This window comes from Gopherus evgoodei, chromosome 9, assembly GCF_007399415.2.
Source record: "Gopherus evgoodei ecotype Sinaloan lineage chromosome 9, rGopEvg1_v1.p, whole genome shotgun sequence".
Lineage (NCBI taxonomy): Eukaryota > Metazoa > Chordata > Testudines > Testudinidae > Gopherus > Gopherus evgoodei.
In genome coordinates this window covers 7,832,696-7,860,212 of record NC_044330.1, presented here as the reverse complement: position 1 = coordinate 7,860,212, position 27,517 = coordinate 7,832,696, and the positions used below count along the sequence as shown (strand labels likewise).

The 27,517-nt window shown below is 45.2% G+C and overlaps 1 protein-coding gene across 3 annotated transcripts; it reads left to right on the top strand.

Moving 5' to 3' along the window:
• Positions 1–794: 794 nt before the first annotated feature.
• Positions 795–27,458, top strand: RNPEPL1 (arginyl aminopeptidase like 1). 3 transcript variants are annotated; one of them, XM_030574213.1, is made up of 11 exons: positions 795–973; positions 10,963–11,103; positions 11,716–11,867; positions 14,028–14,144; positions 16,676–16,911; positions 19,508–19,621; positions 20,662–20,774; positions 22,277–22,385; positions 23,342–23,569; positions 23,771–23,913; positions 24,901–27,458. In XM_030574213.1, the coding sequence occupies exons 3-11, from the start codon at positions 11,740–11,742 to the stop codon at positions 25,171–25,173; spliced, it is 1,461 nt and encodes a 486-aa protein (XP_030430073.1). In that variant the 5' UTR covers positions 795–973; positions 10,963–11,103; positions 11,716–11,739; the 3' UTR covers positions 25,174–27,458. The 3 variants fall into 3 exon arrangements, with proteins under 3 accessions (XP_030430073.1, XP_030430071.1, XP_030430072.1); XM_030574212.1 differs by lacking the exons at positions 795–973; positions 11,716–11,867 and having other exon boundaries at positions 11,016–11,103; XM_030574211.1 differs by lacking the exons at positions 10,963–11,103; positions 11,716–11,867; positions 14,028–14,144.
• The last annotated feature ends 59 nt before the right edge of the window (positions 27,459–27,517 follow it).

The following is a 27,517-nucleotide window of genomic DNA, read 5'->3' as shown; positions in this document are numbered from 1 at the left end:
GCCCCCTGGCGGCCGCGCCCCGCCGAGCTCTCGCGCCCTCCGGCGCCCCCTGGCGGCCGCCATCCCGCCCCTTCTCGCTGCGGCCGGCCGGCCGGGTCCGGCGCTCCCGTGGGCCGGTGCCGAGCGGGGCCTGCGCGGCTCTCCACCCCCCGGTGCCCTCGGCCGCGGGGCCTCCCTCCTCCCCGCCCGCCCATGGATTTCACATAGCGGCCGCCGCCTCCGCCTCCTCCGCTCCATGGCGGCTCCGGCTCCGCGGCCGCCCGGCCTGTGCTGCTGCCGCAAGGGGCCCCCGCCCGGGCCCGAGGCGCCGCCGGCCCCGCCGCCGCCCCCGCCCGAGCCCCCGCCGGACGTGGCCTCGGCCTCCAGCTCGCAGCTCTTCCGCCTCCGCCACCTGCAGCTGGGGCTGGAGCTGCGGCCCGCGGCCCGCGCGCTGGCGGGCTGCCTGGTGCTGGAGCTCTGCGCCCTGCGGGCCCGGCCCCGCGCCCTGGTGCTGGACACGCACCCGGCGCTGCGCGTCCTCTCGGCCGGCTACCGCCGCGCCCCGGCCGGGGAGGGGCCCTGCGCCTTCGCCTTCCCCGCGGGCCCCGGGCCGCCCGAGCCGCCCCTGCCCTGCGGCTCCGCCTGTGCGCTCCTGCCCGAGCCCGCCACAGTCTCCTCGTCCTCCCTGTCCGCCCCCTCCACCGCCTCCACCCCGCTCTCGGCGCCCGCCAGCCCCGTGCCGAGCCCTGACCCCGGGGCCCAGGCCCCGCTCGGCGACCCCCCTTCCAGCCCCCTGGCTTGTCCCTCCCCCGACCCGCCGCCCCCTCCCCGCCCCACCTTCCCCGACCCTTCCGCAGCCGCCTGCCCGCTCGTCTTCAGGGTAGACCCCTTCACTGACTATGGCTCCGCCCTCACCATCTCCCTGCCCGCTGCCCTGCAGCCTCACCAGCCCTTCCAGATCATCATCCGCTATACCACCACCGACGGCCCGGCCGTAAGTAGCCTCTCAGCCCCCGGCGCCTTTGCTCCAGTCCTGGTTCCTTCTTGGAGGGGGTGGCCGGGTGTCCTGACAGCAGCAAACTCCCCGCGGCCAGGTGGGAGTCTGGCAGGAAGTATAGTCTGTGCCCTCCGCTCTCTTCCCAGACGTAGAGAGACCCAGGGCTTGATTTCTCCCTCCTTTTGCCAGGAGGTGTGGGTTGAAATACAGTCTTCACTGGCAGCCCACAAAACCCCAAAGCACCACCTTTCTCCTGGGGTTTTGTCTGGGCCCAGCCTAAATGGCCTTGCCTGTCATTTTGAAGCATTTGTTTCGGTGGATGGTAGCCAGGGCCGGCTCCAGGGGTTTTGTCACCCCAAGCAGCCAAAAAATGAAATAAAATAAAAAAGCCGCCATTGCGATCTGCGGCAATTCAGCGGAAGGTCCTTTGCTCCGACCGGGAGTGAGGGACCCTCCGCCCAATTGCCGCTGATAGCTGGACGTGCTGCCCCTCTCCAGAGTGGCTACCCCAAGCACCTGCTTGCTAAGTTGGTGCCTGGAGCCGGCCCTGATGGTAGCGGTAGGTGGTTTGATTACATGGAAGTGACAGTGGAGCTGGTTTCCCATGTTGGCAATTCACTGTCTTGTTATCCGTGTATCGTTGTAGTGTGGGTAGCTGTTCAGACACCTACCAAGACACAGTGCCCGTCTGAGGCACTTACAGTCTAGGTTAGATGAGCCACAGCTTGACCCCGGGAGAGATGACAGCAGACAAGTGAAGGTGTAGGAATGAGGGGGTGCCTACCCTACGTAATATCATGAGGTTACTTATTTTCATATTGTTGTTTTTTCATTTTTGACCTATAATTGACCATTTGTTGGTGTGTGCGTGTGGGCTGGTGTTAGAGAAAATCAGAATTTCACTGCTACATTATCCTGCCATTTTTTCTGATTACCAGATGGTCTGTGTGTAAACAGCAGCTTTCCCCTTCCTACTCAGCTTGCTCCTTCTGATTCAGTGTTTTGACATCTCTCTTCACTCAACAAGGGCGTACCTCAGGATGTGACACTGAGTAAACGTGAGCCCTCTTCTGAAGCACCAACCTGTGAAGGGTGCAACAAAGGCTTTTTACAACACATGCGCTGACGTAGCCACTTGCTCTTTCTATGGCTCTCAAAAGTTGATACCCCTGTTCGTTGCCACTATGGGCATAAGCAGCTCAAAGTTACACCCTTAAAATTAACATAGTTGTTGGCAAGCGGTGTACACTCAGACAGGTCTACACTAGAAGTGCTTTGCCAGTATAGCCATATTGGTATCTATATTGCCAAAGCACTCCTTGCTTGTTGTGGGTATGCATTATTTTAAGTTCCAGCTGCATTTTGCCAGTATAATTGCATCTACGCTAAGGGCTTTTGCTGGCACGTGTATTTGGTCATAAATCACACCTTATAGCACCCCTGTCTATGCCAGCAAATGTCTGTAATGTGGACCTGGCCTTGGTTCCTTTCCTTTTCTGCCTCATTCAGAATGCTTCTGAGCAGGTCGGGTATCCACTAGTAAGCCAGAATACAGTGGACTTTTGCCAAATGTTTGCCAAATGTTTGCAAAAATTAGGCCTTAGCTAGCCAGTTACATTTTGGTAACAATAGCAGGGAGCTGGAATTGTGATGCTTGCATTTAATACACAACTCAGGCATGAATAGCCATGTACCAGTATTTTGGGAAGACATTCTATTGGATGTGTCTGGCTTTAGCAGTGTTTAATTGGGTTTTTTCACAGTATGCTCAACAGGCCCATCTAGTGATGGCCCTTGTCTAACTAATCTGCATGGGACAAGCAACTTTTTCCTGCAGTAAAGAGAGATCTTTACAAATTTTGCTACTCATTTGGATTCCTGTTATTCTCTTTAACCTCTTGGACTCTGAACTTTCAGTCAATACCCAGCTGATCTTGAAATTCCAAGGGATTATGGAAATAATCCCTTGGAATTTCAACATCTAAGCAATCACTGGACTTTATTAAATTAAGTTAAATTCAGCTCTCTGTAACTGAAAAGTACAGTATCCACTTTCTTTGTATTTAGCTGTAATACGAAGGTGCTTTGCTCAGTTGGTCTGCATACATCCCCTTGCAAAATGTAATGAGGTCTCATGAGGGTTTTGTGAGACTCACAAAACTTTGATACTCTAATGTGATGGACATGCTCATTTTATCTGACCTGATTTACCCTTACCTATCTCAGCTTGTTTGTTTAGTATAATGCACTGCATCTAGCTTTAGAGCCACAAAAGTAATGGGACTAGCTCATGTAATTGCTTTAATTGCTGAAAATTATTCAGACAGAAAATCTAAGGGGGGAAAAAAACTGAAAAACTCAGTTTATGGCAAAGTAATCTAGTAGACAAGAAACAGTAGGTCACACATACTTGTTAAAATAACAGAATTCCAGGTAGAAGTGATTTACCAGATTTCTCTCTCAGGTATTTATCGGGTCCCCATTCATTACTATAGTACTTGAGCACCTCACAACCTGCACTGACGTAGAGCAGTGCTGTTATCCCCGTTGGACACAGAGGCTAAATGACTTGCTCAAATTCACGTAGGAAGCCTGTGTCAGAGCTGGGTATTGAACCTGGGTCTCAGATTAGTACCCTGACCACTGGACCTTCCTTTCTGTATTCCTCTTTCTATAGTGCTTCATACAAAGTCACTATAATCTTGATTTTAGAGCCTTTAGCTGAGGTGCTATAAAACTTTTCTCATTAAGTCCCCAGCTACCGGGTAAGGAATGATGATCATCCTGGAAATATCCCATGAAGAACCATCTCTCTGCCTGATTTAGAGCATGCCAGAAAATAAACAGCAATGTTGTCACTTGAGAAAGTGGCTAAAATTCAGAGTACGAAGAAATTTTTTTCTAGTTGCTGTGATCTGTCTTTGTCAAGCACAGATTGTCTGGTAGGCTTGTATCAGATTACCACTGCCATGAAACTGGTGGTCCCTTTTAGATTTGCCATGTTGATATGATCAGAGCAGATCAGTTTCATCATCCTGCCTCTGATATTGCTTGATGCCTGATGGCATGGAAGAAGAACCTCCAGAATGCACTTGGCCAGTTGTGCATTTGCTGCATATGGTAGCCGGGGGTGGGAATGGGGATTCTCTCATGACAGTGACAGGCAATAGGGCATAACATTACCTAATCACACAGCATTTCTAAAGCACTGTGAACACTGGTATCTAGGTCTTATCATAGATTATAACTCTGCAAAAACCCTCAGTGATCTAAAATTATTCCGGCATTTAAAAATTTGACTCAACCATGGGAGTGATTTGCATATGCTATTTGCTACTTAAAGTGATGATTCTTTTTGGTCTAAATGTGCTGATGTTTCAGGTGTGGTTCTGTCCTGAGAAGTGACAGTAAAAATTGGCCCTAGAACTCCATATCAAATTTGCTCAGTTTAGAAGTAAGAGAAGAGTATCTCTGGCTGTCATCTCATGAACTATATAACAATATATATTCTGTCTTGGTTGTTCTTATAGAGCTCCTCACTGTAGCTTCTAAGAACTGAAAAGGTAAATTAGATCTACATCCTTGTTCTGGAAGCTGATTCCACAGTCTCGTCATCTTGACTGAGAATGTTTTATCTTTGTGCTGGATTTTGCCAGCTGCATTATGCCACAGGGTGAATTGTCTTGGGTCATGGATGTGGTCTCAGGCATAGCTACATCCTGAGCCAAGACTGTTGGCGTTAGAAGTGCACTGAGAATCAGTGGAGAATGCAGCGCACTTGGGTGATGATCTCTTATTGCAGGGGTTGGCAATCTTTCAGAAGTGGTGCTCTGAGTCTTCATTTATTCACTCTGATTTAAGGTTTCACGTGCCAGTAATATATTTTAACGTTTTTAGAAGGTCTCTTTTTCTGTAAATCTATAATATATGACTAAACTATTGTATGTAAAGGAAATAAGGTTTTTTAAATGTTTAAGCAACTTCATTTCAAATTAAAATGCAGAGCCCCCCGGACCAATGGCCAGGACCCAGGCAATGTGAGTGCCACTGAAAATCAGCTTGCGTGCTGCTTTCGACACACATGCCATAGGTTGCCTACCCCTGTCTTATTGTCTCATCCTGTGTATGTGATCTGCCTTGTTCTGCATGAACGTCTGCTTTTACCCTTGCATACAATGTATTGCAGTAATCTAGTCTGGAGATGACAAATGCATGGATGCTGTGTCCAGACCCTCATCCAGATTCTCCAGTCCCCATCATCATTGGTTTGGTCTTTTCAGGATTGAGTGTGAGGCAGCTGTTCTTTCTCCTGATGCTTTTCTCTTGCAGCCTTTTTGCTATGTTTCTGATTGCATTGACTGTTTCTGTTGAAATACAGTTACAAAGCCTGGTGTGCTAAGGATATTGTTGGCAGCAGAGAGTGATTTCACCTTTGCTTCACAATCTCAAAGCCACATTGTGTTTTCTGACCTGAACATTCTCATAAATACTCTGCAAGCCAAATTATGCCTTCAGTGAACATCTGCTCCTCAGCCCCGTCATGTCTGAGCATATGCTGCCACTTACACTTTTTTGTTCTTATTGGCTCTGGAGCAATTGAGTAGTGAGAATGTGGTGCCATTGTTTATGATTGTTTTTAGTGTAGCACTACCCTGTAAGTACAGGTGACGTGGTGTTGGCAGTGATTTCTTTTCATTCTTTATAACTGTCAATACATTAGTAAATTCCTCCCAAGCTCTCTTCTCTTTGCAGGCTAATGATTTGGGGGGGGGGGGCAGGGACTGTTTCCTGTGAGGCTCCTAGTCCATTTGTGGGTGGTGTTATTAAATAATAAATTAATGTTTCAATCCATCATAGAGATATCAGCAGTAAGGTAGCATGAAAAGCTAGAACTATCTGATTGAAACATGGAATTGTGTTGCATTTATTTATTTGGCTTTAGTTATTCGTGTATGTCCAGCTGTCTGTTGTTCCTCATGCAGATCTGGCAGGAGCCAATATCTTTTTATGGTAAATGGCTTTTAAGGGACAGCTGGGAGATTAAATCTGCCTTTCACAGAGCATTCCGGTTCCTTTCTGGGGCTGTGTTCTGTTAGAGAACTATGCTCTGTATACCACCTTCATGCTCCAGGATCACACGTGTTAAGCGCTGAACTACCCTAGTGGCATGTGGACTGCATACAGTAGTGAAGTGTGTTTAAGTGAGGGTAATTCAGCCCGAGCCTTTCAGGACCAGAGATGTTCTGCAAAAAAAGAATGTTCTTTTTGCCGTTCTAGGAAAAGCAAATTCTACATGCATTTCAAATCTCCAGCTGTGACATATCTCTGACTTGGCATTTAATATGTTGTCATCCACTATTGTTTTCTTTCCATGACGATGGGACAAGCCAGGGTTTGCATTTCAGGTTATAAAAACGGTTAGTATTTCCTCCTCCCTGTGATACAGCACAAAAGTCAGCCTGTGTTCAGACAGCAGCTGACCTCTGTACCATTTCAGTTGGAGATGTCATAGTTCTTCCTGCATTACTGAGTGACTCTTCACTCCCTGCTCCCCAAGTGTCTCTCTCTCTTACCCAAGTCCTCTGTATTTCAGATGGGCAGTTTAATTGCTTCCTATAGCTCTGAGATTCTGTTTCAGATGGAGAAGCCTATTCCTCACCACGGGTGTGAATGCCAACCCCGCAGAGAAACCGCGGCACTGGTGGTGTTTCCAGTGGCTTGACCAATAATAAGCACAGTATCAGCTGTAGGTTTCAGGACTGCAGGAAGCACAGCTATCTGCCGTGAGGGCACACGGCGAATACATACACATGCTTATCTGGTTCAGTAAAATATGAAGCTTTGTGCTGGTGGCTTGAGATGCATTGTCAGCGACCCACTTCTCTTCCGTGCATGTGGAGAGGGAAAGCCAGACTGTGGGAAACCACCTTTCTTTCAGTGGCGGGAATTGGACAAAGCAGCCATCTCCTCTGTTTCTCTAAGGTGGGAAGGCTGGGTATTTCACACATCTGGAAATGTCTGATGGGGAAGCCACGACTGTGTGGTAAGGAAAGGAGCATATGTGATGTGGCTATGGGAAAGAGTGAGGTTTTTTTCCAATCGCGGGGCAGGCGGCAACACAAGCAGGGGCATGGCTCTTTGTGGGGTCATTTGAGCCACCTCTCAGTAATACCATGCAGCATAGGGGCATGTGATGGTGGGGTAGACGGGGTATTTTTCTGAACAGGATTGGAGTGATCTGTTGCAGTAGGATATGTGTAAGATGATATTGGTTTATGTAACCGTATGAGACGTTGCAAGTTTATACCTTTTATTGTTAACTATGTTGCAGCTAATATGTATGTTGTACTGAGTAATGTTGTAGTGTGTTCATGTTACAGAATATTGGAGATGAATCCTTGAAAAGGAAATAGGATTTTATAATGTATTAATTTGTTGGCTTTCCTTTTGGATAGACTTCTGCAAATCTAAAGTTCAGAGAGTGCTACAAGTTGGTTGGGGGTATTTAACGTATGATGAAGGGTTATGTGGCAGTGAAGAATGGACTAGATCCTTTCACCATTCTTTTATTTTTTAAAGATAGTGCAATGTGAATTTTTGGGCATTAAGTGGACTCCATTGAAACACACATCCAGCTGTAGTTCTTTGTTTTTTAAAAAAAAATTTATTTGGGACTTTACTTGGTGGTGTTTTTTTTGTTTTTTTGTTTTTTAACTGAGCTGTTAGTATAAATCATGTTGGTGCATAAGGCTTATAGGAGGGGAGCTCTTCTTCAACAGGGCTTATGAGGTGCACCAAAGTGGGACATCTTTCTTGCAGACCTTAGAAGTCCATCAGAGGCATGTGTGTTTCCCCTGGTTCGGGGATGTGGATAATGGAGAAGGGGAGGATTTCATTTGTGTTATGAGTTCTTTCTTTTAGAACATTTAGAAAACATTAAGCATTTAAACAAATTTAAAAAAAAAATATAAAAGGTCCTGCTTGCTCACCCTAATTCCCTGTACTCCCCTCTATGCCTTCCCCAATCAGTGCCTCCCAGGCTATGTCCCTACATCAGGCTCTATCCAGCACCTGTGGCAGCACAGTCTGGATTCAGTAACTGGTCTGTTTACAGTTTAAGCGGCCCAAAGAGACACTACTATCCCTTTATATTCTGGTTGGAACTAATTGAGTTCGCCCAAGTGACTCAGTAGTAATAATCCTGAGGCTAATGTGAGGCAACAGAAGAGCTGTCTCTTTCCATACAGTTCTTAGCCTGCCTGCATACGATGGGGATATTCCAGGTGAGACAGAAGAAACAGGTGCTGATAGCTTTGCTGGATACTAAAGATCCCATTGCCCATTCTGTTTTATTTAAAAAAAAACAAACACAACCCTCCCCCATTGCTTTGGTGTCATTGGCCAAAATTTTCTGCTCTTTGGGCTGGTCTACACTACGGGGGAAAATCGATCTTAGATACGCAACTTCAGCTATGTGAATAACGTAGCTGAAGTCGAAGTATCTAAGATCGAATTACTCACCGTCCTCATGGCGCGGGATCGATGTCCGTGGCTCCCCCTGTCGATTCCGCAACTCCATTCGGGTTGGCGGAGTTATGGAATCGATATAAGCGCGTTCAGGGATCGATATATCGCGTCTAGATGAGACGCGATATATCGATCCCCGAGCAATCGATTTTAACCCGCCGATACGGCGGGTAGTGAAGACATACCCTCTGATTATAATGCGTAAGCTGTGTACCCATTTTCCCCCAGAGATGGCTGCATTTCAATGGTGCTGCAGTTATCAGGGCTGTTTTGGGGACCAGTGATCATAGAAATGTAGGGTTGGAAGGGACCTTGAAAGGGCGTCTAGTCCATCATCCTGAACAGGACCAAGTATACCTAGACCAATGGTCCCCAACCTTTCTGTTGCAATAGCATATTCATGTTCCCAGAAGAGTGTGGCGGGCGCTGGATGACCAGCCGCCGAAATGCTGCCGAGAACCGGCATCATCAAGAAACGTCGCCGCTGAAGCAGCGGCATTTCGGTGGCAACACTTCTTGGCGTTGCTGCTTCATGGCAGCATTTTGGCGGCTGGCTGTCCAGCAGCTGCGCTCCTCAGCGGCGGGTTGTCCAGCGGAAACGCTCCCTTGTCAGTAGCTGGGCGCACGTAAATGCCCCAGTGGGCACCATGGCGCCCATGGGCACTGCGTTGGGGACCAATGACCTAGACCATCGCTGACAAGTGTTTGTTTAAGCTGATCTTGAAAACCTGTATTGACAGGGATTCCACAACCTCCCTTGGTAACCTATTCCAGTGCTTAACTATCCTTAGAGTTAGAATTTTTTTTCTAATATCTAGCCTAAATTTCTCTTGCTGCAGATTAAGCCATTACTACTTGTCCTACATTCAGTGGATGTGAAGAAGAACTGACCACCTTTCTCTTTATGACAGACCTTAACAGATTTGAAAACTATGAACAGGTCCCTCTCCATTGTCTTTTCTCAAGACTAAAGGGTGCCCAGATTTTTTACCTTTCCTCTTAGATCAGGTTTTCTAAATCTTTTATAATTCTGGTTGCTCTCCTCTGGTCTCTCTCCCATTTGTCCATATTTTTCTTTAAGTGCGGTGCCCAGAACTGAACACAGTATTCCAACTGAGGCCTCGTGAGTGCCTTGTAGAGTGGAACAGTTGCTACCCATGTCATATATGTGATATTCCTGTTAATACACCCCAGAATATTCGTTTTTTTGCAACTCCGTCGTCACATTGTTGACTTGTATTCAATTTGTGATCCCCTGTGAAGCTTTGTCTACACTAAAGGGAAAAGTCGATCTAAGCTACGCAATTTGAGTTACATGAATAGCGTAACTCAAATCAACGTAGCTTAGATCTACTTACTGCAGGGTCCACACTATGCGACGTCAACGGGAGATGCTCTCTCGTCAACTCTCCTTACTTTTCTCAATCAGGTGGAGTACAGGAGTTGACGGGAGAGCGATCGGCAGTCGGTTTAGCGGGCCTTCACTAGACCCACTAAATCGCTGATGCATCAATCGCCGCAGCGTCTATTCTCCGGCAAGTGTAGACAAGCCATAACCCTCAGATCCTTTTCTGTAGTACTACTGCCTAGCCAGTTATTCTCTGTTCGTAGTTGTGCATTTGATTTTTCCTACCTAAGTGTAGTACTGCACTTTTATTTGTTGAATTTCATTTTGTTGATTTCAGATTTTCAGTTCTCCAATTTATCAAGGTCATTTTGAATTCTAATCCTGTCCTCCAAAGCACTTGCAATCCTTCCCAACTTGGTGTCATCCACAAATTTTATAAACATACCCTCCACACCATTATCCTAATCATTGATGAAAATATTGAATAGTACCAGACTTAGGACAGACCCCGCTGGGCCACACTAGATATGTCCCCCAGTTTGACAGCAAGCCATTGATAACTATTCTTTGAGTACGGTTTTTCAACCAGTTATGCATCCACTTTATATTAATACTAGGTTGGTTTGGCATAATTTGTTCTTGGCAAATCCATATTGACTATTACTTATCACCATATAGTGATATTTACACTGTTTGAACCTCCTTTTGGAAGCTTGCACTACTGACCCCATATGTTCGTTCTTTTGTAACATCTGCACTGCACTGTACTCAAGGAGATAGGTGATTACTCCCCAAGAAAATCCATTTTTCCAATTATTGCAGGGCTTGAGCTGAGAGGGGTTACAGTTTGCTGTACACTGCACTATGTAGCCAGATAGTGAAAGAAAATTACTCTATTTGGATGGCCATGGCAAATGTATGGCAGCTGAAATTGTTGGAAGTGGAAATATGCATTACCCCAGGCGTATGAATGAAGGATCACTAACTCTCTCTCTGATTCTTTCAGCATCTCTCTTATTTCTTATATTTTATCTCTTAATTTCAACTCCTCTGACCTTTGTATCAATTTTGTTCCTTTTGCTCACCTCTGCTCCATCTGACATTCCAACAGATCTGGTGGCTGGACCCAGAGCTAACTTGTGGCAAAGCCAAGCCGTTTGTCTTCACCCAGGGCCATTCAGTGTGTAATCGGTCCTTCTTTCCCTGCTTTGACACACCAGCAGTGAAGTGCAGCTATTCAGCTACAGTCAAGGTAGGTAACTCCAGTGGCAATCTTCGGTAGGAACAACACAGTGCTCCAGTGACACCTAATGAGAGAGAAGAAATGGTGATCTAGTAGCAGACATGAGACTTTGGGTCCTCTCTGAACAGAACCAGCATAGCCACTTTGAAGCAACTCTGAGGCCTGGCATTCCAATAGCCAAGGTTCTCTGGGACCATTCGTTCTGCAGTGCATATTATGAAAGAGAGAATTAGATTGGATGGTAGCTTCCAGCAATGGTTATTGAGGGGTAACCCTCCCCATTGATGACTAGGCAGTGCACAGTTCTGAAAAAGCAGTACCGGGTGATGTGACCTCTTGGGTGGATGGAGCCACTCGGTATGTAAGTGCTCCTGGAACACCAATAGCCACATGTACGTTCTGTAATAGGGTTAGTCATGGTCACTTCACGGACAGCTTATCTGGATTAAAAAAATGAAATAAAATCTGACTTTACTCTGTCTGTGTCTCTCTATATAAAATGTTTTCCCATCCATTAAAGCACATCCTTCCAGGAAAAGTAAGATCTACGAGTCTGGCCCCTTGGCCCCAATCATCTCAGCCTGTTAAGCCAGCTTAAGTAGATGTGTGTTGGTGTTTCAGGCCCCCGCGGGTATCCAGGTGTTGATGAGTGCCACCCAAAGTACCTACTTGGAGCAGGAGGGCGTATACCAGTTTTATATGGAATATCCAGTTCCTGCCTATCTCGTGGCTCTGGTGGCAGGGGACCTTATCTCTGCAGACGTTGGCCCCAGGTGAGATTGGCAGCCAGCTGCTGCTACTTTATTCCTTGTGTCCATATAAAGCTGTGTTGGGGGGCTGGACAGTAGTGTGGGTAAGGGTTAATGCAGCATATCATGCTACCATCTGGGAGTGAGAGCTGTGACCTTTCAGAGAGCAGGAGATCTACTTGGGTAAAAGAAACTCCACAGAATTGGACTGCAGGAGCTGTACTTAGCGTGAGCTCTTCAGACTGTCTTTTTGTCCTGGGTGTGTAAAGCGCCTACGCCAGGGGTTGAAAACCATTCAGAAGTGCTGTGCCGAGTCTTCATTTCTTCACTCTAATTAAGGTGTCGCGTGCCAGTAATACATTTTAACGTTTTTAGACTCTATTTCTATAAGTCTATAATATATAACTAAACTGTTGTATATAAAATAAATAAGGTTTTAAAAATGTTTAAGAAGCTTCATTTAAAATTAAATTAAAATGCAGAGCCCCCTGGACCAGTGGCCAGGACCTGGGCAGTGTGAGTGCCACTGAAAATCAGCTCGCGTGCCGCCTTGGGCATGCATGCCATAGGTTGCCTACGCAATGGAGTCCTGGTCCAAGACTGGGGCTCCTAGGCACTGTGATTTTATATTAACATATTATTGTTATTATTTATTAGTATTAGGGCTGTCAATCGCAGTTAACTCACACGATTAACTCAAAAAAATTAATCCTGATTAAAAAAATTAATTGCACCGTAGAATACCAATTGAAATGTATTAAATATTTTGTATGTTTTTCTACATTTTCAAATGTATTGATTTCAATTACAACACCATACAAAGTGTACAGTGCTCACTTTATATTTTTGATTACAAATATTTGCACTCTAAAAATGATAAAAGAAATAGTATTTTTCAATTCACCTCATACAAGTACTGTAGTGCAATCTCTTTATCGTGAAAGTGCAAGTTACAAATGTAGATTTTGTTGTTGTTGCGTAACTACACTCAAAAACAAAACAGTGTAACATTTTAGAGTCTACAAATCCACTCAGTCCTACTTCTTGTTCAGTCAATCGTGAAGAAAAAGAAGTTTGTTCACATTTACGGGACGTAATGCTGCCCGCTTCTTATTTACAATGTCGCCTGAAAGTGAGAAAAGACCTTCACATGGCAACTTTTGTAGCTGGCACTGCAAGATATTTACGTGCCAGATATGCTAAACAGTCATATGCACCTTCATGCTTTGGCTACCATTCCAGAGGACATGCTTCCATGCAGATGACGTGCATTAAAAAAAAATCCGTTAATTAAATTTATGACTGAATTCCTTGGGGGAGAATTGTATGTCTCCAGCTCTGTTTTATCCGCATTCTGCATATATTTCGTGTTATAGCAATCTCGGATGATGACCCAGAACATGTTATCTGTTTTAAGAACACTTTCACTGCAGATTTGACAAAACACAAAGAAGGTACCAATGTGAGATTTCTAAAGATAGCTACAGCACACGAGGTTTAAGAATCTGAAGTGCCTTGCAAAATCTGAGAGGGATGAGGTGAGGAGCTTGCTTTCAGAAGCCTTAAAAGAGCAACACTCTGATGTGGAAACTACAGATCCTGAACCACCAACAGAGAAAATCAACCTTCTGGTGGTGGCATGTGACTCAAATGAAGAAAATGAACATGCTTCGGTCCACACTACTTTGGATCGTTATCGAGCAGAACACGTCATCAGCGTGGACATGTCCTCTAGAATGGTGGTTTAAGCATAAAGGGACATGAATCTTTGGGGCATTTGGCATGTAAATATCTTGTGACATGCCATGTGGACGCCTGTTCTCACTTTCAGGTGACACTGTAAACAGGAAGTGGGCATTATCTCCTGCAAATGTTTGTCTTTGCAATTGGTTGAACAAGAAGTAGGACTGAGTGGACTTGTGGGCTCTAAAGTTTTACATTGTTTTATTTTTGAAGGCAGGTTTTTTTTAACATAATTCTACATTTGTAAATTCAACTTTCATGATGAAGAGATTGCACTACAGTACTCGCAATGGGGGAATTGATCCTGACCTGAGACCTCTCTATTCACTATTGGAATACAGATATGAAATAAAAGTGTAGTGGAAAGATGAGGTTTTATTCTTTCAGAGAAGGAATTAATTCTGTTCGAATTATTGGCTCCAATTTTCTGCTTTGTGACAGGAGCAGGGTGTGGGCAGAACCTTGTCTGCTGCCAACAGCCATCAGCAAGCTTTCTGGCATGGTGGAGCGTTGGCTGAGTGCTGCAGAGAGCCTCTATGGCCGTTACATATGGGGAAGGTGAGTTCAATAGAATTCTTCTGGATACTCATAACAGGAATATAGTAAAGGAATGTAGAAGATGGACATAGAGCTCCATCATAAGGATCAGTGTATCTGGCAGGCCAGATGAGCATCTCAGGAGTGTATGGTGTGGAGTTAATAACTGACTGCAGAGTCTTGGTTCAGCAGGGGACCTGCTTTTGACGGAGGTCAATGTGGAGGATCAAACACACAAGCTTGTTTTTCAGTTTAATTTTTCAAAAGAAAATTACAAGAAAATCTATGCTATAAACACAGCATACATATAAAATACAGTATTTAATAACACACGTTATCTAGTCAGTGCACTTATATACTGCTCATACGTGCTGTATAAGTTCTGCACAATAAAATATTACAAAACATTAAAATAAAAAGTGAAGCTCAGCTTGTTAGAACTGACCTTCAGCAAAAGCTTAAAGGATGTGGCACAAGGGCAAAGTTCAGTGCCTTCCAGGAAGCTGCAGACAGTCTGGCTAACTAGACTCTGCATAGGCTTAACCAGTTCTAGATCATATGCTGCCTCTGTGTTTTTTCTTTTGTGAGTAGCAATCAATATTATTCTTTACACATATTTCCCAGGAGACTTCGGAATTTTCAGCTGAGTTGAGAAATTATTTTTCTAATGTTTGCTAAGTCCCAATTGACTTCATGTGTCATCCTGCAGTATTTAAACCATTAGTGTATTTTGCTACATTATCTTCCTCTGGATTTGTGTAGCCTGTGTAATAACGTGAAGACAGATGATAAAAGTTCCTTCTGTATTTTCCGACACTCATTTTTGTTAAAATGGAAAATGTCTTTACTTGAACTTTCACAGCATTCCACTTGGGAGGGGAAATGGTTCATGTTATGGTTAGATCATCAATCTCTGAAATTCAGAATGTCGCAAAAAGGAAGAATATGGGGGAAGCAAACTTCATTTATTCAAAACCAGAACAGCAATCCCCCAATCTCCCTCTTTTATTGTTGCTTTGGAGAATCCATTTGTCTCTCACCATTTGGTATTTGTACTCGTGATCATTGGGGTGGGCAGTGTTGAGGACTGGACCTTTCTGGACAGTGGGTCTTGTGGAGTAGTGAAATCTTTCAGACGTGTCATAGCACTTTGTGATGCAGCCTTCCTTCCTCTACGGACTAAGTCTGAACTCTCTCCCTGTTTCCTTCATTCCAACCCTTTCCTTCTACTTTTGTTTTACATCCTTGGGACAAGGTGGGCTTGAACCTCACCTAGCCAAGTGTAAGAGTCAATACTTCGCTTGGAGCCCAATCTTGCAAGGTGTGGAGAGCCACCTGTGAGATGCTAAATGCTCTCATCTCCTACTGAAGTGGGAGTTGATGGCTCTTAGGACTTGGCAGGGGTGGGCTTGTAGAGAGGTTGCCGGGGCTCATCTCTCTCTGGGGCAGCGGGGACCCACGCTGCCTCACTAAGTTCGGGAAGAGGTCTAGCAGGGAGATGTCCGGCCTCAGGAGTCTTCCTCTGCGGCCTTTGTGAGGGCAAAAACAACACAGTTAGTCGTCAGTCCAGGCCCTAGGTCAGGGCGGGGGATAAGCAGTAACAGTAGATACACAGTGAGCCCAGGCCCTGAGTCCAAAGGCCTGGGAGAGGGGGAGACAGCCACTAGTGGGTTGGGTGGCAGGAGGACGCAGGCCCTCCCACTCCGCTGCGTCCCAGCCTGGGGCCCTGCTGCTGCGTCAGTGGGGATCCTGGCTGCAACACATGGGCTCTGGCAGTGCTGCAGCCAGACTAGGCTACTTCCTGACTCCCCCTCTTCAGTTACCTGGATCAGGGTGCTGTCCTCAGTGGTGTCCTTGGGATAGCTGGCCTGGGGCAGGCTCGGCCACCCCTTGGGTCCGCCACAGGTTGCTGGGGCTTCCCAACTGGGAGGTAGGCCAGAGGTGTCTGGTCTCCCTGGTGGCTGCCCTCCCAGTGAACTCTGGGGCTGGGCCTTTATACTTCCTGTGCCACACCTGACCCTCTTGGGGGTGGGCTCAGAGCTCCCTAGCTCCACCCACTGTGGCGTCCGGAGGGACTCGTCTCTCTTTGGGGTAGCAGGGACCCACACCGCTTAACTGCAGGGGCCTACACCCCCTGTAACTGATTGTTGGAGTTCAGTCTGACTTTGACTCGAAGCCGTGGTACTATGAGATGAGTCTGTTGTTTTTGAGGGAATTGCTTTTGTTCTTAGGGTAAGCTATGTACACAGGGCTTCTGTATTTCTTTATTAATAGTAGGCAGAAGGAAAGCTTTCCTACCCACCAAAGCTGATTGCAATGCTGTCTGATCATGGGCCAGTGCTGATTACCTGGTGCGGGAAATCGTGGGGTTGCTGCAGTCTGACCTGGAGTGCATTGACTAGAGGGCTCAGGTAATGGGTTAGGAGGTTAAATGGGGAAAACACATTAACCCTCAAGTAAGCTTTCCTTCAACAAAGCTTTTGTGTAATCTTGGATAAATTAAAGTAATTTGGCTCCTCTGGTTTCTCTCTCTCTGTCTCCTTCTGTTCCAGGTATGATATTGTTTTTCTTCCTCCATCCTTCCCCATTGTTGCTATGGAGAACCCGTGCCTGACCTTCATAATCTCTTCCATTCTGGAGAGTGACGATTTCCTCATCATCGATGTCATTCATGAGATTGCCCACAGCTGGTTTGGCAATGCAGTCACCAACGCCACGTGGGAGGAGATGTGGCTGAGCGAGGGGCTGGCCACATATGCACAGCGCCGGATCACCACTGAGACCTATGGTATAGATGTTGCGATTGTTTTTGTTTGATGTGTATCTGATGCTATCATCTTTCACTTGGGGATATAAAATGTTAACTGGTTAACCGGTAAGCATTAGTTTTACCGGTTAATCCGCCTTAACTGTTAACCCCAGGGCCGGCCAGCCCCAGTGGCCCTGCGTTGATGGCCCGTCAGCCCCACACCAGCCCCAGCTGCACCAGCCGGCAGGATTGGCCCCAGCCGCTTAATTGGTTAACTGTTTAAATGAAATATTTAATCATTTAAACGGTTCACTTTTTAAATGGTATTTACATCCCTATTTTCAATTTGACTGGCTTTCCCTTGCCCCACCTTTTAGGAGAGAGGGTAAGCAGGAGTGCCCAATTTACCTTCTCTCTTCCGTTCATTATTCTATGTGCCACTATCATGTCCCCTCGTATATTTCCTCTCTAAAGTAAACAGTCCCTTTCTAGTCAGTCTTTCCTAGCAGCCTTGCCATGCCTCTAATTGCTTTTGCTGTCCCTTCCTGGACGCATATATCTTGATTTTTTGAGGTAGGGCCACCAGAACAGAGCTCCAGGAGAAGCTCAGTTTACAAAAAGGCATTCATTATAATATTTGTCAGTATCCAGGAGCGGCGCCAGGATTTTTGGCGCCCCAGGCGGGAGTCCTTCCGCGCTCCCGATCGTTGGCAGCAACTCTGCGGCGGGGGCAGTCCTTCCGTGCTCCCGGTCTTCGGGGCACTTCAGCGGCGGGTCTGGAGCAAGTGAAGGATCCGCCGCAGAATTGCCGACCCAGAGCGTGGAAAGACCCCCCTCCGCCGAATTGCCACCAAGGGCGGCAAAATGCCACCCTCTCAAATCCTGGTGCCCTAGGTCGCCTAAATGGAAGTGCCGGCCCTGTCAGTATCTTTTGGATTCCATTGTAACCTTTTGTTCCCTTGTTTGACTGCCATTGTGCATTGAACAGACCACAGTAATGCTCAGGTGTCTTTCCTGAGTGGTCACAGTTCCATTGGTGAAAGATCATATGTAAGAATAGTTCAAGTTATTCTTTTCCAATACCCGTTACTCTTCCTCTCTCTTTCTGCGTGGGGTAGAGGAAGGTCCTTGCTGGTTTCAGTCTCTTCTCCTCGCCTTCCTTTAGAACTAGCTGTTGCAAAAAGCAGTTGTTTAGGGTGTTGAGAAACTGCTCCCCTATATGTTGTCCTGATGTGACAATTGATATGTGTGATTCATATATAAAGTCACCGGTTATTGCTGTTTCATTAGACTTAGTTGCCTCTTTGAGCTCCCTCCTCACTGTTTACCTAATATCCTTTTCCTGACCAGTAGGCAAGTAGTATAAACCTATTGGTAGTCTTGTGATTTAGTATTTGTATCTGTATTCTAGTGCAGTGGTTTTCAAACTTTTCTTCAACTGGGTCTTAAAAAAAAATATTTGTTGATGCCTGTCACCCAACGGAGCTGGGGTTGAGGGGTTTGGGGTGTGGGAGGGGCTCAGGGCTGAGGCAGATGGTTGGGGTCTAGGGGTGAGGGCTGTGGGGTGCTGCTGGGAATGAGAGGCTCAGGGTTTGGTTAATGTGGAGCCCCCTCATCCTTCCTATATTGGTTCTTCCTTCCCTCCAAAGTTCCCCAGGACCTGATACATTTAATTCCTGCCCCCCTTCTTTACATAGCCCTTTCCAGATGCTGAAAGGCTCCGACGTTGTCCCTGTGTAGCTGACCCTGCAAGTGGAATTGGAAACCTTTCAGAGAAAGATCCTTTAGAGGGCCTGGACTTAAGTCATTTTCTTATTCAAAAATTACCATTTAGGCCCTCTCTCCAACACCTCCCTATGTCTGTGAAGGTATAGGTGAGATCACTACAGTCACCAAAAAATTGCAGCCAGCTGTAGGGTGAAAGCAGCAGCGCCTTAACAGCACAGAGCAATTCTGCACAGACATTAGGAACAGGAAATGTAGAATAATTTACCTAATTTCAGCTACAGGGGGAGAGAAGGAGATATAACTTGATTCAGAATTTGGCTAGGAGACTACACGTAAAGCCCTTACTGCTTCAAAATAGAATCTTTAATAGCCACACTTTGTCAAAACGTCTCTCTGTATCTCCTCTGTGAGACGGCATACCCTTTAGCAGTGTCCCAAACAGGATAAGGTACTGATGAAGTACTGAACGGTAAGAAAAGAGCCCACTACTCTACTCCCAATATCGCTTCCTGTGTCACCGGGTGTTCCTTGGAAGTTTCCCATTCAAAGATTGCCTAGGTGCCGCTCTGCTTAGCTTGTAAAATCTAATCAGATAAAACCTGTGGTGGGAAATCTAGTGTCATTTTTGTGTTGTTTAATTCCAAGAGTTCCTTTTGTTTCAGGCTGATATGTAGCCAGAATTCGGAAATACAATGTTTCAAGTTCAGACTTTCATTGCAAATATTTTTCACTAATTGCAAGGGATTTCTATGACTGGTTTCCCTGTAAAGTACTTTCATTTGATTTTTCTCTTGTTGTGACATTTGTCTTTCACTTTCCAGTAACTCGTATCTCTTATATGTACCAGAGAGGCAGTTATCTGCCTGGAACTGTATAGTGTGTATAATTTCTCTCTCTCGTGGGGCAGGTGCTGCCTTCACGTGCCTGGAGACTGCATTCCGTCTTGATGCCCTCCACAGACAGATGAAGCTCCTTGGGGAGGACAACCCTGTTAGCAAGCTTCAGGTTAAGCTGGAGCCAGGTACGGCTGATCCTGGAACTGCTGGGAGTTACTGTTGCAAGAAACAGCCCATATATTTAAATGCCTAGATATGTACTCAGGAGCCTAAGTGTGGACACCCAGTTTTTTAAAATCTTGGCCTATGTTTTCAGTCAGTTTAATTTGAAGAACAATTTAAATAAATGAAAGAACTTGCCTTTGGTGAGGAGCCAGTCCATTGGCATTTTTCATTCTAGCCCTGTCTTAAAAATAAATTTTAAAAAAATATGTATTTTTCTGGAAAGGATATTTTTTTTAACCTTTGCTAAACTCAGATGTTTGAATGGATTTTTTTCCCCCCAGTTTCCAAAATAAGCATAATTGGGCAAAGACAAACTGTCTTTCTGCCCTGAAAATTTTTGCCCTGAAAGCTGAATACTTTTGAAAATCTGAACATGTCAGAATAAGTGGTTATAAAGAAAATGATTTGTTTTGCAACCTAGGTGAAAGTCTGCTCTGTTAGATGCCCTGGTGTGCACATATATTATAATGATACATTTGTATATACTCATGTACACACACCGGGATCTATGGACACATTAAAATGCATGGTTTGCTTTCCTGTTGATACAGCTCTGCAGTATTAGAGGCTGATGTGTTGTTACTCTCTCAGCTAAATTTATTTCTACACCCTGATGTGTTTTATTTTCTGGTGCTGGTTTTCTGTCTTGGTTTATATATTTGTTTGGGGACGCAGAGCACCGGACCAGGAAGTAGTCTTGCAGTCTAGGTGTTCCATAGCACAAAATAAAATGCATATAAGAACTTAGTACAGGTTGAAAAATACTGAAGGTGCCAAGTGTTGGCATCTCAAGAGTCTCTGACAAAGAAATTTAGCAGCACTTTGTGTATGCTGAGCGGTTCCCAAGGTTTGCATTGAAGAATATGGAACTGAGAAAAAGGCCTTAGAGACTGGTCTGGAATTTGAAATGGCTCAAATCTTAGGGATTTTATGCTTAGTTTAGATAATGTCCCAGGTGTTACAGTGCCCTACAATGCTGTTGTTTATCTTTTCCTTTCAGGGGTGAATCCGAGTAATATGATGAACCTGTTCACCTACGAGAAAGGCTACTGCTTTGTTTACTACCTGTCCCAGCTTTGCGGAGACCCCAAACACTTCGACTCCTTCCTCAGAGTTAGTGTGAATACATACCTCGTGCTGCACACATTTCCACCTGTGTTTCTAACTGTGTCTGGTTTTGTCACTGCAGCTAAGGCCATGTCTATACTAGTGAACTTACAGTGGCTTAGCTGTACTGATGCAGCCGCGCTGCTGTAAAATCGCTCGTGTAGCCGTTCTCTGCTGACGGGAGAGAGCTCTCCTGTCTACCTAATAAAACTACCTTCTCACTACCACTTACGTGCTGTGTGCACTACCATTTAATGCTGTCAATACTTATGTCACTCAGGGAGGTGGTTTTTTTTCATATCCCTGGGCGATGTACGTTTTGCCAACATAAGTCATAGTGTAGACATGGCCTAAGTGAGATGCGACTGGGAGGCAATTAGGTCTGAGACAGCGGATGAATGTTACTGCCATCACTCTAATTCTGTCAAGAGAAAAGAATCTCCTGGGTTATCTCCTAACTGAACGTGGACAGGCTCCTGTCCATCTCCAGCTGCAAGCTGGGGGGAGGGATAGCTCAGTGGTTTGAACATTGGCCTGCTAAACCCAGGATTGTGAGTTCAATCCTTGAGGGGGCCATTTGGGGATTTAGTTGGGAATTGGTCCTGCTTTGAGCAGGAGGTTGAACTAGATTATCTCCTCAGGTCCCTTCCAACTCTAATAATCTATGATTCAGTGAAAAGGTGTTATGAGATTGCCAATGACTTAAGTTAATAGTGCTCTGACAATCAGTGTATCTTTGTAACTCGTTGTTTGGGGCTTCAGTGGAAAACACTGCATGGAATAGTTTAGTTATCACTGGGATGACCTTCAGTTTACTAATGAGTCCCTAGTTTGTTGTGGTTTTTGCATGCGCGACTAGCAAACCCAGCAATCAGGACTCCCTGCACAGAGCACTTTTTATTATAGGTGGGGAAGCCTTGGTATCCAGCGGCACTATGGCAAATGCTGCATACATTGAGGTCTCTACTGAATTGTGTTTAAAAACTGACGACAACGCTCATTTGCTCTTTTCTTGACTTTTCTCTCCTTGACTTTCACATTGCTGTCACCTCATTATGGTCTCCTTCTCTCAATATCTTCTGACTCATTTTCTCTCTCTCCTTAATACATCAAGTATGTACAGAGACGTCTGTACGTCTCCTGTAATCCGTACCTGGTTGGTGAACTGCTTGGTAGTCAGTTGTGTTCTAATTTTCACAAGTGTGAATGCGCTGAAACCTTTCCCTCTTGCCATTGATACTTCAGTGTGGCAGAGCTCTTGCTTAGGGCAGTTCGTACTGAACTGGAAACCTTCCTGTGACTGCACCATTTTTCTGCATACAATGGTGCTTCCCTTACCTAGCTTCTTATACAGATCTCCCCTCCTTTTCACCTTCCTTTTATACTAGAACCCCTTTCCAAAGCTGTTCTCACTCTCTCATCTCTGTATTTTCACATCAGGCTCCGTGATTCTCCCACCAATTGTCACTGTCTTCCTAACCGTAATTCACTCTTTCACTCTGTTTCAGGCATACATTGAGAAATACAAGTTCACCAGCGTTGTAGCCCAAGATCTTTTGGATTCCTTCCTGAATTTTTTTCCAGAACTGAAAGAGCAAAGTGTTGACAACAAAGCAGGTGGGAAAGAGAGAGTTTCTTTGTTTAAGCAAAGACAGTTTGAAATAACAGCGTAGGCTGGGATTAGAAGGTGTATAGGGAAATGCTGGATCTGAAGAAAATGAAACTTCCTTATTGATTCATCTTTGGCATTCAGCCCGTTATAAACGTGATTCCTGTCGTTATCGCTCTGCTTGTAATGTCAGTCATCAAAGCTAGAGAAAGAGGATAAAAAAGAAATGTTTTCTGTAATTAAAATAGAAGTGGAATTTAGATACACATTTCTCTCACTGTGAAGCTGCAGTCTGTATACTTCCCTGAAATTCATGAAATCCTTTTCCGTATCCTGCCATTGATTCTACAAATGGGTTTGCAGGGCTCTGTGCATTATAGGAGGTTATTCTGGTCTTTCTTTTGATAGTGGGAATAAATCTGAAATCATTTACGTTCCCCCTAGTGGGGCAGTCACCTGTCCCCCTTTCTACAGAGCTGGAGCTCTCCCTCAATTCTTACCTGCGTTTTAGTCTCTGCTTGAATCTTTGTCAGAACTGAGGTCTTAAAATTGCCGAGAAAGTGATGTGCATGAAGGGGAGTCTGAGAGAAAGTTGGATCCAAGATGCCTCATCTTCCTTTCTGTCTATCTCAACATTATCATCTTGGTTATTTTGAGTTACCATCACCACAGTGACTAAGCACTAGATAGCATCAGGGTTAGTATTAGACAGCAATATGTTATGGTTGGAAGGGAGCCAGCAACAGCCTAAGCCAATAAATGCTACATAGTGCAGAGAAAATAGCTAAAACTAGTAGGATCACTATTAGGATCTTGCTCCCTGCTGTGTTGCTACCATTAAAAGTTGATACAGTTGCTATTGTTAGAACTTTTTTTAAGTATGCTAGAAGCAGTCCTGGGCCTTGAGACAGTCAAGTCAGCTGCAGAGACTCCTGCTTGACCCTTTTGGTGCTCCTCATTCCAGGACTGGAGTTTGAACGTTGGCTCAATGCTACAGGACCTCCATTAGCTGAGCCAGACTTATCTCAGGGATCCAGTCTGATCAGACCAGTGGAGACACTCTTCAAACTCTGGACCACTGAGCCTCTTGATGCCGTTGCTGCTGCTAGCAGTGTTGACATCACTAAATGGAGACCATTCCAAACTGTGCTTTTTTTGGACAGATTGCTGGATGGGTCACCGTTGCCTCCTGGTGAGTACTGGAGCAAAGCAGTAGGCAAGTGTTCCTGGTACAAACAGTGAAGGAAATAATGTTATCGCTTACTTTGCTCTCTTAACAAACAGCCCCTCACCCTAAGTTAATGTTTTTGATCTACTTTTGTATAATTTCTTTTAAACTTGCCAAAATATCTCCTAGTAACAAACTCTCTCTTTGTGTATGTGCTCTCTTCAGAGGTGGTAAAAAAGCTTTCAGAATGTTACTCGTCTCAGCTGGACACCATGAATGCAGAGATCCGTATCCGCTGGTTGCAGATCGTAGTCCGAAATGACTATTACCCAGATTTTTACAAAGTCCGACACTTCTTGGAATACCAGGTACTAACTGCTGGATTAAACAGCACTGCACCTCTCAGTGCATGAGATATGTGCATGAGACATGCGACGTGAAAGAGACCTTGGAACTTCTGCTTCCTGGCCAAGTATAGATCAGGTGTGTTGTGAATGGGCTGAGCTTGGTTCACCTGCTAGTGGGTGGGGATGGCGGAAGTGAGAGAACGCAACATTGTCCTGACCATATTTCTATTTGGCGCCTTCCTTCTGTGATGAAGGATTGGCTAGGACATAATTTGACTTGCCTGTGCATAGTCTGTACTATTCTAGTCTGGCTCCTCACCCCCAACCTAGCTCTGCCCACCTCAGTCTTGTCCTGCCTTTCCAGGTCTGGGCTCTCTAGAGCAGAGACTGCAACCCATACCAATCTGTGTGATAGTTTTGTTGTTCAGTGGATAAATGACCATAGACTAGGTTGAGGCCTATCAGACGCGGTTTATTAGTTGCTTGATTGAGCAGAAGTGAAAAGCTGTTGCATTTCATCACTGTGTCTTTTCCCCTTGGCCTGCTGGTTGAGCTATTTGTTGTGCATGAGCAGTGGAATTAACTATTCTTAGACAGACATTCATAGAAAAGCCTGTTGTCTTACTGATACCAATCTGGCCTCAGGTTGGGCTGATTTAAAGTAATTTGATAAAAGTCTTACCAAAGAGAGAGTTTGAAGAAATATAGTAACTGCCTATGATCTTAGGTCATGGAGAACTGTCTGGTGTATTCTTTTCATAGCTGAGTCTTTTAACCTTTATATGTACACCACTGCCTTGATATAACACCACCCGATATAACACGAATTTGGATATAACACGGTAAAGCAGTTCTCTGGGAGGGCGGGGCTGCGCACTCCTGTGGCTCAAAGCAAGTTTGATATAATACGATTTCACCTATAACGCGGTAAGATTTTTTGGCTCCCAAGGACAGCATTATATCGAGGTAGAGGTGTATTATGTGTTATCCAGTTTTTTTTTATTGTAGATGTCTCGAATGTACACAATTCCACTGTATGAGGACATCTGTACTGGCACCCTGAAGTCCTTTGCCTTAGAAGTTTTCTACCAGACCCAGAACCAGCTGCACCCCAACTTGCGGAAAACCATTCAGCAGATTTTGACACAGGGCTTGAATCCTCTTCCCACCACAGACACTACAGCAGTTGCCACAGACACACCCACTGTGGTGCTTGAGGACAAACCCTCAGAGACCGCTAACAGTGCCATTTCACTCAGGGATGTTAACGTGTCTGCTTAGATCACCATCTCATGCCAGGCACGATGCTTCAAGAGCGGGACAGAGGCAAAATACAATGTGTTGCCTCCTTTTCCTCAGCCCTACAGCTGCAGTCTTTTGTAACTGGATTTTTTTAAAGTCCCCAGACACAAAGCAAATGTGCCTTCAAGTGCCCAACACAGTGACACTGCCAGGTTTCAGGGATCTTTTTCAGATGCGAGCAGGAACTACCGTGGGATGGATATTTTGATTCATTGCATCATGGACAGGGACTTCATGGAGTTGTTTCCCCTCTGCAAATGGATAGTTCTCTTCTTTGGGGTTCTTATGGACGGGGTTGTTGGTGTTGAGTAATCTGAGGTGACGCACAATACTTGCTCTGTGTGTGTGTGTGTGCGTGCGCGTGTGTGCGTGTATGCGTGTTGCCAGGAGGGTCAAGAAGCAGGATAATGGGGATTTGGGCCAGAGCTCTATGAAGAATAGACTTTGAAGAATTTGAAGTGGTGGCGAACATGTTTTCTGCTTGTGCTCCTTTCTGTGACAAAAGCGTGGGATTTGGAAGGTGGAGAACTAATTCTTATATAATTGAGAATCTAGTTTAAAACAGCACCTGGGTTTCTTCCTGATGGATAAATATGGAGAGCATAGAAACCTCACGGAGGATTTAAAATCCTCCCCATTAACTCAACCCTACCCTCTGTGTTCCCTTTGCACTGATTGAGAATGACAAGCAAACAGATTGGGATTTTCAAAGGGGCCTAATGGAGTTTAGTGCCCAAATGCCATTTAATTTCAATGGAAAGTGGAAACCTAAATCCCTTAAACTCCTTTGACAAGCCCAGCTTCAACCCTCATTAGTTTCCTGGCATGTAGAGCATCTGCATCCTTCAAATGGCCTATGTGTTCTTCCTACTTACTTTCCTTTGGGAATAATAAATGGGACCTTTATTTAATTTAAAAAAATCACCTGCATGCACTGGACCTGCAGGACAACCATGGAGATGGTGACCATGCTAAAATTCTATTTTCTATTTTTTTTTCCTCCCTTGGTCTGAATAACAGTCTGTTAGAGGGATGAGGGAAGCAACCTTTCTCTAGATGCAGAAGGCTGGAGCCTAAACCCCAGTTTACTCAAGTCTGCTCCCTGACTCCTAAAGGCAGTGCAGTGCCAAGGCACCTACCCAGAGTGGTTCCCCAGGGTCGCTGGCCAGGCACACCTGACTGTTACTAGCAAAAAGAGAGAGAATCTTCACTGTCCATTCCCTGTGGGCAAAGCATTGTTGTAGTTGCTCATGAGAAATAAACACGCGGGGAATACTTTGGAAATCGCTAGTGCAGCCCCAATAAATGACACAACACAGGCAATACAGTGCAGATTCTAAAGAACCTTTTCTGTACCAAAATGTGGGCAGTCTCTAAGTGTCTCTGCATGGGCGCCTGGCAGCTCTCTTAGGACTGATGTAGCAATGTAGCAAGTAAACTAGCTTGAGTAAACGGTGAAAGCTTCAGAGTAGTCTCAGCTAAAGGAGAACTGAGCTGGACGCTGCCTTTTTTGGACGAGAGGGTGTTTTTAAAATAAGCCTGCCTATTTTTTCTGAGAGGGACTGTTACTAAGTGCCTGTTAGACATGCCTGCTCTAGTAACCTCCCCATTTTAAAAGTGATTTCCATGTGACATCGTTTGTTCTGACAGACGTTTTAGCGTTGCTGTGAAGATGTACATGGCACTGGCAAGTAAGGGAACTCGGGAGATATTACACCAAATGAAATCAGTTTACACCCATGTATTGATGGGGATTTAGGTGCTGTTATTGATCTATTTTTCTGGCTTTAAATGAAGTTGGATTTCACATTCGCCTTAGCCTGGGCCAACCTGGGATAAAGCAATAATGAACTCAGGCCTACATAGTACTGCAGTTGTTTCCCAAATGTACCATCAGCGTTTGGGTGCTTGACATCTCCAAGCTGTGCTCTTTGCTCTTTTAACGGGATTAACCTTTTTTGTTCAATTAGGTTTTCCGTACAATTCTCTTTCCTTTCATTCATTGTTACCTTGTTATGCTGATTTATGCAAATAGACCTTTCCACTTCCTTTATTGCCATTGTTGGCACTTAGTATCCTGGACACCACTGCCGGCAGTGACAGCCTGGCTAAAACCAGTGACCACTAGCCTCATTTGCAGCACCAGGCCTTGGTTTTACAGCATTTTATTTTGCGGGAGAATGTATATGACCCTGGTGGAAATTTTTTAATTTACATTGATGCCTTATGATTAAATATCAAATTAAACTAAGCTTTGTGACATATCTAACTTTTCTGCCTTACTGTGTCCCTGCAACATGTTGGCGAGCTTTGTACTGTTAAC